Raw genomic sequence first — 14,172 nt, 5'->3', positions numbered from 1 at the left:
GGCACACAGATAGAATTGTGTATGCATATATGCAGCTAGACCTCCTGTGACCTCCTGTTGTGCAAAACCTGATTATTGCCGTTCTTTGCAGTCTGCTCTGGGAGCCTTTTTTTCAGCTGAAAAGCAAGGTCCCAAACCCTTCAGATTAGCACATAAACCAGTGTTTTCATCCCCGTTCTCTAGGTACTGGTGCAAGTGTGAGGGAAGGTGGGGGAGAGAGCAGAAGCCGAGAGAGAGAGAGAGAGAGAGAGAGAGAGAGAGAGAGAGAGAAGCTTGCATAAGCCCCTGCTCCATCGCCATCTCAAATCACCTAAGCTAAGGCTTGACCTAGGAGGCTCCCTCACCTGACCCCCTGGACTACTACATTACTCTGCCTCTTAATGAGATTAGGACTATAAAGCAGCTTGCATGCAGCAGAACACTATAGAAATAGCCATGCCCTTTTCCTCTACCCGGGGCTGGAACGATGCGCCTGTCCTGCCTTGGCACCCTCTGCTGCTTCTCAGCATGCAAGGTTGGCAGAAATCTGTAGGGCAGCGAAGGGGATGCGGCCGCACGAGCAACCGAGGGAGCGCAGCCTAGGTAAACGGCAGGCAACTGGGTGGCAGTTGCAATCTGCAGGAGGCAAAACAGCAATGGAAATAATAAAGGATTCCAGGCACTTACTGCTATTCGTGTCAGAGACGCCTTTACTGCGCTCCATTTGTCCCGCCGTCTGTCGATGACGATGATGAACCCGATGCTGGCAGCCTCCAGACTGCAAAATATCCAGAGCAGGTATATGGGGTTACACAGGGCCAGCCCCGTTCCAAGCAATGGTATTGCAGCAAAAACTCAGCCTCTGTGGCACGCTCTGAGCTCATGATTAACAAGCAGGCTAGGTAGCAGCAGCAGGAGCAGCGTGAGCAAGCCAGACCCCGAGCTGTGTTTGCAGGAAGAGGCAAGCGACTTCCCCTCCTCCTTCCTCCCTTCTTTCCTTTCCCCCCTTTCCCCTCTTCCGCCCCAGCATCAGGTTAGCCGCTTGCACAATATATGAATATTTCATCCGATTGCTCAGGCTGCTTTGCTGCAGATTCCCCAACCAGCAGCGCTGTGAACAGTTTGTCATCACCTACATGCTTCATGCTGGGGGGGGGGGAGGAAAAACCCTGGAAATGTTTCAGATAATCCTCACCCCCAGCTTCTCCCCTCTCTGGTGGGAGAGGCGTGAAGCCATGCTCTCCCCCCCCCCGTTCCTCATTGCCCACCCGATGCACCTGCCATGCCTGCGAAGCTGCCATCTACCTATGAAGGGGTGGTATAACACTTGAAAAAGATGTACACATGTGAAATCTGCCACACGTAGGACCAAACTGCAGGTCGTTTCCTGGGGTTCACTCTCTGGAAAGGCAGATTGCACTGCGCACAGGCCTACTACGTACACTGGATTTTGTGCCCCGATCAAACATTGTGCTCGGATGCTGAAATCCGTCAGAGCAAGGGGCACCCCAGTGAGCAGGGCAGAAAGCTATAATATTGCTCGGTGGCCCCAGGGGAGGGCAATCTTTAACTGGGGGGGGGAACCCACCTACTTGGAGTTAATTTGGCAACCGGAGGCATCTCCCCTGAACTAAAGACGAGCCCCAACAGAAACCCTGGAGAAGACTGATACATCTGGATGATAAAGGCACCAGCTGGGGTGGAAGCAGAATTATACCCACCTCTCTGGTTTTTTGGTCCTAGCCCTATATCTCCTTCCCTAGCCATGCACATTAGAACACCCCCCTCCCATTTGGGGTTATGGCTCTTCTTTAAAGGATATATCGCCATCTGATCAATGTCACTGTTGTGCATGCTTCAAAACCACAGTACAGTGAATGTCACAATATCCTGTGGGCCTACTGGGTTCTTTTTGATATTTATACAGCAGAACAGGTTTTTTTTTTATGGGATTATTTGGAGCAAGAAAAGCTATGAGCAGGGAAATAATTCCTCCACCCCTCACTCGCCTGCTTCTTGACTCTTAGGCAGTGGCGTAGCATTGTTTGCTGGTGCCCAGGGCACACTGGGCAGGTCACAGAGGGTGAATAGAGCCTGCCTTGCCAGTTCAGTCCTTGCCGCCACCACCACTAGAGTGATACCCCACCCCACTGCAGCCAAGCCAAGCCAAGCTGCCCCACCTGTCAGGAAAATCCCCCCCGACACCTGCAGAGAGGATCACCTTTGCCTCCCTCTGTCCAAACATGGTGTCCAATTGGATCCAAACATAGATAAAATCCTGCTTGTTGGTGATCTCAGGGACCATCGTGCAAAATTTGGCTGTAATATCTTAAAGTGTCCAAATGAATAGTGAAGAGATAAACTGCTTTCCAGAATAAATAGTAGGTTCTATTAATTATGGTGGCCGAGGAATTCCTTTCTGTGGTGATGTCATGATGACATCTAACCATCCTGTTTTTGGTACTGAGCTATGTGGCACAGAGGAAATGTGCAATTGTAACCAGTGGGGCTGGCCCAAGACATTTTGCTGTATGAGGCAAAGGACAAGACCCGCCAGCCACCCTACAAAAGCCAACCAGACTGGTAGTTGAATCTTACATTGTCCTCCACCCTATCTAGGGGAATCAGGCTTTCTCAGGAGGCAAAGAGCAGGCCCCTACACACAGCTCTGTCCTCCAAAACCAATCCAGCAGCTGCCACCTGAGGCAGCTACCTCCCTCTGTCTAATGGTAGGGCCAGCCTGTGGGCAAATTGCCAATCACAATGGAAATGAAAGCAATGCAAGCTACTAAAACGTGGGCATCACATTAAAACTTCTCAGGCATTGTTCGCTATATAGAGACTCTTAGCAGAATTTCACACAAAGCTGAACCACACACTCCTGTTATATCAGGATATTTAAAAAATCAAATCCAAGAGCTAGTGATGTATCCATACAGCTGTCAACACACACACACACACACACACACACACACACACAATCTCATGGCAAAACTGCACCTTACTCATGACACAGGGCTGTCACTGAAAAGGGTATCCTATGTCGAATTTTCTGTCCTATCTCAGCTGCTTTCAGATGGGTGCTTATTATGGTATGGGTGCTTCTCATGCATGGAAGTTTTTTCTAGCATCCACATGGCATTGTTTATATCAACATGCCAGCCCATATTATTTCCTGGTTTAACCCAATTTACCCTTTCTGGGGGGAAATCCAATACATTAAGAAAAAGCCCAGCTGCCAGTGACCTGACTGTGACATCTCAACGACTTTTCCAAATTAAGCCCCCACCATAATAAAGTCCCCTTACTCACCTGGGCTCAAACTGATAGTTTTCCTGCCCTTGCCAATGATACTTCTAAATGTTTGAGGAAACTTTTAATCATTTTCTAAGCTTCCAAATGCAGATTTAAATATAATATTTATGAATGCATTTGCTAATACTCATGGTTGTTTCTGTTGCACCTATTTGTTTACTGTTCTTCTGAGATGCTTTGAGCATAATTTGGAAAAAGTGGCGGATGAAAAGCTGATGGGAGACACTTGGCTTGAGAGCACCACATGTGAAAAGGATCTAGGAGTCTTGGTAGACCAAAAACGTGACATGAGTCAACAGTGTGATGCAGCAGCTAAAAAAGCCAATGCAATTCTGGGCTGCATCAATAGGAGTATAGCATCTAGATCAAGGGAAGTAATAGTACCACTGTATTCTGCTCTGGTCAGACCTCACCTGGAGTATTGTGTCCACTTCTGGGCACCACAGTTCAAGAAGGATACTGACAAGCTGGAACGTGTCCAGAAGAGGGCAACCAAAATGGTCAAAGGCCTGGAAACGATGCCTTATCAGGAACAGCTTAGGGAGCTGGGTATGTTTAGCCTGGAGAAGAGAAGGTTAAGGGTTGATATGATAGCCATGTCATATGTCATAAGAGGATGTCATATAGAGGAGGGAGAAAGGTTGTTTTCTGCTGCTCCAGAGAAGCGGACACGGAGCAATGGATTCAAACTACAAGAAAGAAGATTCCACCTAAACATTAGGAAGAACTTCCTGACAGTAAGAGCTGTTCGGCAGTGGAATTTGCTACCAAGGAGTGTGGTGGAGTCTCCTTCTTTGGAGGTCTTTAAGCAGAGGCTTGACAGGCATATGTCAAGAATGCTTTGATGGTGTTTCCTGCTTGGCAGGGGGTTGGACTGGATGGCCCTTGTGGCCTCTTCCAACTCTATGATTCTATGATAATGATGGTGATGGAGGAAGGGAAGACCAAAGTAATGATTTGTTTGTTTCATTTATTTCCTGTCTTTTCCGCCAAAGAGCTTGAGGTAGTTTACGTGGCTCTTCCCCATCTCATTTAATCACCACATCAACCCTGTGGTAGGTTAGGCTAAGAGGGAGGGACTCACCCAAGGTCACCCAGTGAGCTTCATGGCCGTGTGAGGATTTGAACCCTGGTCTCCTAGGTCCTAGTTCCACACTCTAACCACTACATTGCACCAACTCTCAGAAGCTGGGATAGCTCAGTTGGTAGAGCCTGAGACTTAAATTCAGGGTTGTGAGTTTGAGTCCCATGTGAAAGGAATGATTCTTGCACTGCAGGGCGTTGGACTAGATGACCCTCATGGTCCCTTCCAACTCTATGATTCTATGAAGCAATTCTACACATTTGCAAGGAATAACTCAACATACGAGATACATTTTTCAGGGACAGCCTTGCATCTTGCATGCATTAACACGCAGCCATACTTACAGGGCAAATTAAATTGCACAACACACCAAAGCTCCACAGCAGTTAAAGTTGCAGAAACCGATAACGTAGCTCTAAAGTATGTTTTCAAATACAGAAATAGCAAAGACGGCTCCCTCATTCACCAGCAACATACTCAGTCTCTTCCGAATTTTGATTATGTAAACACTATAGGCAAAGCTCATCAACAATGCTTCTTCCTGAAATGAAGCTCACTGGGTGGTTATCTTCCTCAATTGCATTGCCAAATATGTTTATGGGGAATATATTTATACACAATTGCCATATTCAATCTGACATTTGTTCAATTACACAATTCTCCTCTCACAAAAGGTATAGGCAGACTTCACCCCAATAGTTGTTGTTGGTTTTTTTTAAAAAAATATATAAACCAAGCTCCCAAAAAGAGAATCACGTATGAAAATTACTTGTATTTCATTTATTTAGTATTATATTTATACTCCATCTTTCCTCCAAGGAGCTCATGTTCAGGGGGCATACGTTTTTATCCTCACAACAGCCCTGTGAGGTGGGTTAAGCTGAGAGGCAGTGACAGGCCCAAGGCCACCCAGTGAGCATCATGGGGATTTGAACCCTGGTCTCCCAGTTCCTAGGCCAGCACCCTCGACTGTGTGGGTTTTGGGTGTCAGGGGGGAAATACGCCAAAATGGGAGGTGCAAGAAGGTGTTCATTTGGGCTTGCCCTGGAGAAAGCGGTGAGCTAATTTGGACCCACAAGCCATCGAGGAGACTGGCGTCAGACTTACCTGGGGATGCTAGTCAAATATGTCACAACGTTCAGGAAATCTTCATCAGGGATCTCGCTGAAACCTGCGTACTCAGGGAAGGTGATGATGGGTGCACCATCGTTCCCTCTTCCTCCTGAAAGAGAGAGAGTGGACCTCAGTGGGCTAAATACAGATCACAGCGGTCAATTCTCCCCTGCCAAAAGCGTTTCATCAAATTGGTGTCATCAACTTTTCCCACCGGCCAAGAACTCTTCTGATTATTATGTATTAATCGACCGTGGTGCCCTGGGAACTTGCTTCTGGGGTGATTTATCCTGTCTGAGGAACGTATAATTTAAATGCTTACAGTGAAGGAAAAGAGGGCAAGCCTGAAAAGAGACCAATGAAAGCAAATGCAGTTAAGTGTACTACAAAGGTTCTGTTTCATTTGACACTATTTCTTGCAGGAGAGTGTTTTCACATGGAGAAGATTGTAACATGTGGATCAGACTTCAATTACGTATGGCAGTGAAATGGCTTTGGTGCCAAACAACCTTCAGAGGGAGGGGAATCAGTGACACTTTGTGGAGAAGACAGGTAATGCAAAATATCTGGAATTATCATACTTGTGATATTCACACACCTTGATAATTACAGAGCAGAGAGGTGCCTTTATTTAACACTAAAAAGGAATGTTCTAAACACAAAATTGTACCCCTTGAAATTAGTAGCACCAAGTTGGCCGTGACCATTCTTTTCAATGGACTTAGCATGGCTGATGCTGGATACAGCCCAATAAATTTAACATTATAATAATCTAAATAAATGTGCACATCGACAGAAGCAAGAGCTACGCTCTGCCAAAATCCAGTAAAAGGTTTCTGTTTTACCAAAAACCAAAAATCAATTTTGTCTTTGTTTTGATGGCCTTACTCTCATGTAACTGAGAGCCACACAAATATATACTTGATTCTTCCATTTCATTCCATTCTTCCATTTCTCAATAGCAATTGGGGATTTCAAAATATTTTCTAAAATGTTGTATTACTTTCACTGTTTAGTTGTTTGTTGCCATGGGCCCCTCAGGGTGGGATGAATTTATCAACAACAACAACAACTACAGTTATTGTTGCTGCTCTTCTTAACTTTCTCTCATAAAGCATTCTTACTGTTACAAACACATACATATTAAGGGTGTCCCCAAATTTTTTTACACATCACTTGGGAAGACAGGCAAACTAATATCAGTGTACTAGAAGAAGCAAAGATCGCCAGTGTCGAAGCAATGATTCTTCAACATCAACTTCGTTGGACTGGTCATGTTGTGTGGATGCCTGATGATCGTCTTCCAAAGCAACTACTCTATTCCAAACTTAAAAATTGAAAGTGCAATGCTGGTGGTCAACAAAAGAGGTTTAAAGACTCTCTCAAGGCAAATCTTTAAAAATGTAGTATAAACACCAACAACTGGGAAACACTGGCCTGTGAGCGCTCCAATTGGAGAACAGCCTTTACCAAAGGTGTCATGGGCTTTGAAGACACTCAAACTCAGGACGAAAGGGAGAAATGTGCTAAGAGGAAGGCATGTTTGGCAAATCCACACCGTGATCAACTCCCGTCCGGAAACCAATGTCCCCACTGTGGAAGGACATGTGGATCCAGAATTGGCCTCCACAGTCACTTCCGGACTCATTGTTAAAAACGTGTTTACGGAAGATCACAGCTACGAGTGATCGCCAAAGAAGAAGACAACATTAATCTCTTGATTAACACATAGGAAAAATTCTGTAGAAGCTGAGCTTCTAAGTTACCTAGGGCACTTGTTGTCATGGCTGGGTGCCGAGGAGTGGTGGGAGGCACCCGCTGCTGGGGAACCCCCCTGGGAAGAAGGCTCAGAGCCCCACAAGCAATAGGGAGAAGACTGGGAAGAGAAGGTGTCAGAATCTGAAGATGTACCAGGGTTTAGTGAGCGGGAGAGAGGCTGTGGCAGAGAGCAATTCAAACTCCAAGGCTGGAGCAGAGGGTGACCAAGAGGCAGAGATGGGTCACAGCGGGTTTTCTCGGGGAAGGCTCCGGGGCAAAAAAATAACCCCTAAATATGCTTGGACATGGAGCTTTAAACCACAGACCTGTGCCTGGAAAGAGTGGGGCAAATGGTAAGTGTGGGCAAGCCCTTACATGGGTGACAGACATATATATTTATATGAACGCGGGTGGCGCTGTGGTCTAAACCATTGAGCCTCTTGGGTTTGCCTATCAGGTCAGTGGTTCAAATCCCTGCGACGGGGTGAGCTCCCGTTGCTCTGTCCCAGATTCTGCCAACCTAGCAGTTCAAAAGCATACCAGGGCAAGTAGATAAACAGGTACCGCTGTGGCGGGAAGGTAAATGGTGTTTCTGTGCGCTCTGGTTTCCGTCATGGTGTTCCGTTGCACCAGAAGCCGTTTATTCCTGCTGGTCACATGACCTGGTCTGTGAACAAATGCCGACTCCCTCGGCCTGAAAGTGAGATGAGCACCACAACCCCGTAGTCACCTTTGACTGGACGTAACCATCCAAGCGTCCTTTACCTTTTTACCCTTTTACATGGGTCACCAATGCAGGCAAAGCCTGAGTCTTTGCAATGCCACAAGGCTCTTTTGCCTGCTCCACAGTGGCATTACCTCAGCTCAGACTTCGGAATTTACCTTTGGCATGTTGGCCAAAACAGTTTAGCCATCACCTAGACTGAACTGGCATTAGCACCCAGGGCCAAGGCCCAGAGCTAAATTGACACATTTAGCAAAACAGCTTCTCAGATTGCTGTTGTATACATCTAGCCAGTTAACAAAAGATGTCCATCAACGATAACTGATGGAGGAAGCAGATCACGCAGCTGTCAAACCTCACTATTCTCTCATTTGTCTCTCTCTGTCTGTCTTAGGGGGGAAATGAATTAAAACGAGCTTTGCTGCAGTGCTTATTGTGCTCAGATTATGCAAATTCCTGCAGATTTCTCAACCGTCATGAACCTGCAGTCATCCACATCTTTTGTTTTCTAGATTCCTAAGGGCATAATGCGCTTAAAAAAAAACAAAAAAAATTTACTTTTCTCAAATATCAACAACACTGTAGATTACATATAGTAGTGATTTCCATGTATTTTACTAAAAAGGACATGCCGGGGGGGATTATGCCTATCGGGGGGGGGGGGGAATTGTATAAAAGGCACAGATCCATTTCACCAGGGCTGAGGATCAGGATACTGTAATTAATCTCCCTTACCAGAGCTCACAGGCAAAGTTTGACAGGTAACCTGTTTTTGTCCCCACAGTTTGAAACCATGTGCCCCAACGCAGCACTTCTATAGCTCTCAGGATGGTGCTTTGCAAGCCCAGACAATCTGCTGATCACCGGGGCTTGCAAAGCACCATCCACAGCGCTATGCCAGTACCAACCACCAGCTGATTGTCCATGCTTGCAAAATGCTTTGCAAGGGACTTTGAAGGTGCTGCCAATCAGCTGATTGCTGGTGCCTGCAAACTCCATTTTGGCAAATATATTATGTCAGGGGAAGCTGTCGTGGCTTAGCTATAAGAGCCTTGCGGATGAAATAGGGAAGTGTGGCAGGCACTAGTTATGTCTCCAGGCCTGAGGTTCCCCACTGCTGCCTTAAAATGTAAAAAGGGATACCTTTCCTCTGAAACTGCAAAAGAGGAATGGTCTGGAATCTCTTGCAAAATGAATGATACCCATAAGCATTGTGTCTCGTGACTCATTCAGAAATTCATGGAGAGTAAAAGTTGCCCACTCCCTGGAACTCAGGTGAGCCAAAAGGGTAAAAAGGAGATAGGGGCTTCTTTACACAGTGCATAACTAAACTATTGAAACTGCTCCCACAAGATTAGTGAGGGACAGCAACTTAGATGGTTTTACAAGAGGATTAGACGAATTCTGAAGAGAATAAGGTTATCAATGCCCATAAATCACTCGATGCTGTACACCTTTAGGAACCAGGCAAAAATGTTCCTCTTTAACCAGGCGTTTGGCTGTTTGACATCCAAGGCCCTTTTAAAATGTGTTGGGGAGGGGGTTGTGGGGTTGATTTAGAAAATGGCGTGGCATACCCGCCGATCCTCTAGAGTTTAGAAAACTCAGTGCTGGCAGGCCAGCAAAGTGACAGGTCAGGAGGTAAAGACACAGGTCAGTTGTACTGGATGGGACATGGTGGATCTGGGAAGATCGGGTTAGATCTGGTTGGTACAGGTCTGGCAGGAGAAGACCAGGATGGGTCAAACCTAGGTCAAGAGAAGAACAATGGGAAACAGGAAGGGTTCTGGAAAAGTACCGGGAGTCACAAGATGGAGGGGGGTGTTTAAAGAGCAGGCATGTGACAGGTACATGCTGAAAGGGATGTGAGACTCGACACTTCCTTCATGGCTGAAATTTTGGGTGTTGGCAGGAAGTGACATGCACCAAAACATTACTATGCATGAGGTTACGCTCCTGTCATTGGTTGGAAGTTACATTACGGGTTAATCATTAGCTGTCAAAGTTACTATCAATAAATACAGGCTCCTGAGCTACGCCCAGGGTTGGCCTTTGGGAACTCTGCCTTGTCTCCCATCTCGTTACTGGTCACCAATTGCAACAGGGGGTGCTATTGGGTTGTTTTTGTTTTTATTTTGTGTTTTTATTTTGTGGTTTTTATGTTGTAACTGCCCTGAGACCTGTGGGTATAGGGCGTTATTGTTTTTATTTTTATAATGTATTTTGTGTTTTCATATTGTAACCACCCTGAGACCTGCAGGTATAGGGTGGTATACAAATGTTGATGATGATGATGATGATAATTGTAAGGGGAAGAGAATATAGGGATCCTCCTCCCCTCATCAGGAGCAGCTCCTCCACTAGCAGCAATGCCAGCGAGGATGGGGAGTGTCACGGTCCGGTCGGCGGGCGTCAGGACCAGAGGCAAGATGGTGGTGTAGAAGCAGAAACAGGTGCAGGGCTGAGGGTCCAGCAGCAGGCAGTTGCAGGATCAAGGAGCAAGGCAGAGGCGAAGGTCTGGGAGTCAAGGAGCAAGGCGAAGGTTCAAGGAACAAGAAGCAAGGCGAAGGTTCAAGGAACAAGAAGCAAGGCGAAGGTACAAGGGTCGAGGATCAAGGCGTCGGCAAGGCAAGGGTCCACGGAGCAAGGATCAAGACGTCGGCAATGCAAGGGTCCACGGAGCAAGGATCAAGACGTCGGCAAGGCAAGGGTCCACGGAGCAAGGATCAAGACGTCGGCAAGGCAAGGGTCCACGGAACAAGGATCAAGACGTCGGCAAGGCAAGGGTCCACGGAGCAAGAATCAAGGCGTCGGCAAGGCAAGGGTCCAAGGAGCAAGAATCAAGGCGTCGGCAAGGCAAGGGTCCACGGAGCAAGAATCAAGGCGTCGGCAAGGCAAGGGTCCAAGGAGCAAGAGGCCAGATGCAACCAGGCAAGGATAGCGTTGCTGTGGCCAAGAGCTGAAAGGAAATGCTGGGCTTTTATCCTTCCCAGCTCCTGCCACCAGGTGCAGTGAGGTATCAAGTGGCCTCACCTGAGTGACCACTCCTTGCCTCTCCAGCACAAGCTGAGGTCTTCACCTGTGTGGCCACGCCTTGCTTCTCCAGCACAAGCTGAGGCAGGCCCCAGTCCTGCAAAGCACTACAGGCCCCAGAGCCTGACTCCTGCCCATACTCCTGACAGGGAGGAGTCCAGTGAGGAAGGGGGAAGAGAGGTCCAGGGCTCTGGCAACACAGAAGAGCCCCTGCTACACGTGAGGGAGGAAGAGGGGGGGAAAGGGGGGAGAAGGAAAATAAGGAGCGTAGACCCTTCCCCCCCCCCCCGGTTCCGGAATTACGCAGGAGAAGGAGGGGAAGGAGATTTGCCGTCCTGAGACTCTTATGCTGGAAGAAGTCTAGGAGCGGTCCATTGCCGGATTCTGCATCAGACTGAGCAGACATGTTCTACACACCAGTTTCACCGTAAATAGACTGCACTAAATAAAACTGTTTAAAGACAAGAATGCGGAGCATCGTTACTCTAGAGTAGTCGCAACAACCCCCTGACAATAATAATAATAATAGTAATAATAATAATAATAATAATAATAATAATAATAATAATAATAATATGTCCCTTATTTTCTGTTGCTCCAAGGGAACAGACTCTTTCCAGTAACAGAAAAGTATGAAACACTCCAAACAGAAGAGGAAGCAAAAATATGGACTCTCTCAGAAGGCCATTGACTCTCCGTCATTGGAGATTGGATGGCCATTCACCAGAGATTCTTTAACTGTAATTCCTGCATTGCAGGACCAACTCTACAGTACTATTGCTCTACGAGTCATGATGGCTAAATACTAAGTCCAGGATTAGTGGCAGCATGCCTCTCAATGCCAGTTGCTGGGAATGGCAATTGAGCCGGTGCCCTGTTTGTGGGCTTCCCAGGGGCATCCGGTTAACCACTATGGGAAAGAGGATGCTGGACTAGGCAGGCTTTTGGTACAACCTGGCAGGGATATTCCAGTGCGCTTACACCTTGGATCAACACTGCTTGTGTGTGTCTCGGCATACTTTGCACTTGCCCAGTCTGCAAGCAGATATTGCTGACACGGTCCCAAGTCTCTGGGATTCTTTTCTCACAAGGAAGCCGAGCCTCCACAGCTGCCCCCGGAACTGATTGCTTCTCAAGTGTGGAAAGAGTATACCATCAAGAGCACAGCAGAACAGAACATGCACCTTGGTCCCTTCCTCTCTGATCCCATCACTTCTTCCTGCACTTTCAGTTTGGGGCTAAAATGCGTAAACATGGTTTTTAGGCTTTAGAGGTCTGGGCATTTCTTGGGCATTCCAGTTCTGGGTTTTAGCAGATAGAGTGAGCTCTAGATCCATTCATCCCTGCTATATATATATATACGGTATATATGGCTTTCCCTTTTTCCGTTAAAGGGGAAAACAGGACACTAAGCCGACTTCCAAAACAAAAGGAAAGAAAGCTAGCCAAGGAAACGAAATCCCCTCTAATATCTTTGGTGACAATTTGTCTCAGAAGCTCCTGGCGTGCATAATGGGATCAGTCATATAGGTGCAGACTGCACACTGGACTCATTTGCGCATAATTCCAGGCTGTTATTACAAGATGTTGAAATGGGAAGAGGGTGAGTTGCCATTCCCTTTTTCTCCTGGCACCATCATCATCATCATCATTTATTATTTATACCCCACCCATCTGGCTGGGTTTCCCCAGCCACTCTGGGCGGCTTCCAACAAAATATTAAAATACAATAGTCTATTAAACATTAAAAGCTTCCCTAAACAGGGCTGCCTTCAGGTGTCTTCTAAAAACAATAAAATCTACCAAGGCTTTAGCAACAGCTTCACTCTAACTTCCAGCTATACATCTTTTTCACAGAGGCTTTATGTACATTAGAAACATACATACATACATTTAAATCTCTCTATATATAAAAGTAAAAAGGGCGTGTGGGTGTGTCTCCACTTTTCTCTGAAACCGCTTGACTGATATTCGGACACAACGTCCCATGCAAATACTCGAGTGACCATATACAGTTTGCGTAGACAGATGTCACACCTGGGCCAGGTAAGACCCCCCAAACCCTGTGTTCAGGAACTCACAACTCACCCTAAAGTGCATGCTGGGAAATAGAAGCCAGAATCAGGAGAGCTTGCACAACAGCGGCCTCTAGCGGCGGCTACACTTGTACTGCAGGTAGGAAAGCTTCCCTCTCCACAGCAGCTCAGCTCGGCTTTGCAGACTAGGCCGAGTAGAGGTGGGGGCTCCCCTGGGTGGGGGTGGGGGGAGGAGAGGGCGGGAAAGGTCATAGGGTGGGGCCAATCACAGGGATGAGCTGGGGAGGGGGGAGGGGCCAGGATAGCTCATGAATCTGAAGGGGGATTCTGAGGGTCCTTTCAACAGATTGAGCCACAGCAACGCGTGGCCGGGCTAGCTAGTATTAATATAATAATACATTCATTCTGGGCACCGCAGTTTCTGAAGGATATGGACCAGCTGGGATGTAAGCAGAGGAGGGTGACCAATATGATCAAGGGGCTGGAAACAAGAGCCTTATGAGGAAAGGTTGAGGCACATTTACACCACACTCACTGCATCTTCTCCTCACCTCTAACTCTTCTGTTAAACAGCAGAAGCAGAAGCAACTCACCTGCTCACCTGAAACCTGGGTTCTTCTCCCCATTCCAGAGCTCTCAGGCCCTTTCCCTAAATCTTAGGGTATGAGGCTCAAGACACCCAGGACTTTGGTTGTAGGGACAGTTTTTCACATTTCTACATCATCATCATCATCATCATCATTATATTACTGCCATTCGTCTGTAGATCTCAGATACATAATAAAAACAATAACAAAACCTCCCTCCCCCACCCACATTATTGCATCAGTTTATAATGTTTTAAAACAAGGGCCTCAGAAAAATTCATCAACATCTTAGGGTACTTTTCTTCTAATATGCACACCCCCATCATTCTGCCCGGACACTGAGGTCCAGCGCCGAGGGCCTTCTGGCGGTTCCCTCGTTGCGAGAAGCCAAGTTACAGGGAACCAGGCAGAGGGCCTTCTCGGTAGTGGCACCCGCCCTGTGGAACGCCCTCCCATCAGATGTCAAAGAGAAAAACAACTACCAGACTTTTAGAAGACATCTGAAGGCAGCCCTGTTTAGGGAAGCTTTTAATGTTTAAAAGA

General features: G+C 47.0%; 1 protein-coding gene across 4 annotated transcripts in view; it reads right to left on the bottom strand.

Moving 5' to 3' along the window:
- The window catches only part of MCF2L2 (MCF.2 cell line derived transforming sequence-like 2), a 198,808-nt gene that overhangs the window by 146,492 nt on the left and 38,144 nt on the right, over positions 1-14,172 (bottom strand). For all 4 annotated transcript variants that reach the window (XM_060274348.1, XM_060274349.1, XM_060274350.1 and 1 more), the window contains exons 3-4: positions 5,486-5,600; positions 667-757 (exon numbers count right to left, since the gene is read on the bottom strand). In XM_060274348.1, coding sequence (XP_060130331.1) covers positions 667-757; positions 5,486-5,600 — 206 coding nt within the window. The remainder of the gene's footprint in view (positions 1-666; positions 758-5,485; positions 5,601-14,172) is intronic.

The sequence above is a fragment of the Zootoca vivipara genome, chromosome 5 (genome assembly GCF_963506605.1).
Source record: "Zootoca vivipara chromosome 5, rZooViv1.1, whole genome shotgun sequence".
NCBI classification, from domain to species: domain Eukaryota; kingdom Metazoa; phylum Chordata; class Lepidosauria; order Squamata; family Lacertidae; genus Zootoca; species Zootoca vivipara.
The sequence above is the reverse complement of the archived record's forward strand: the minus strand, read 5'-3'. Positions and strand labels throughout refer to the sequence as shown.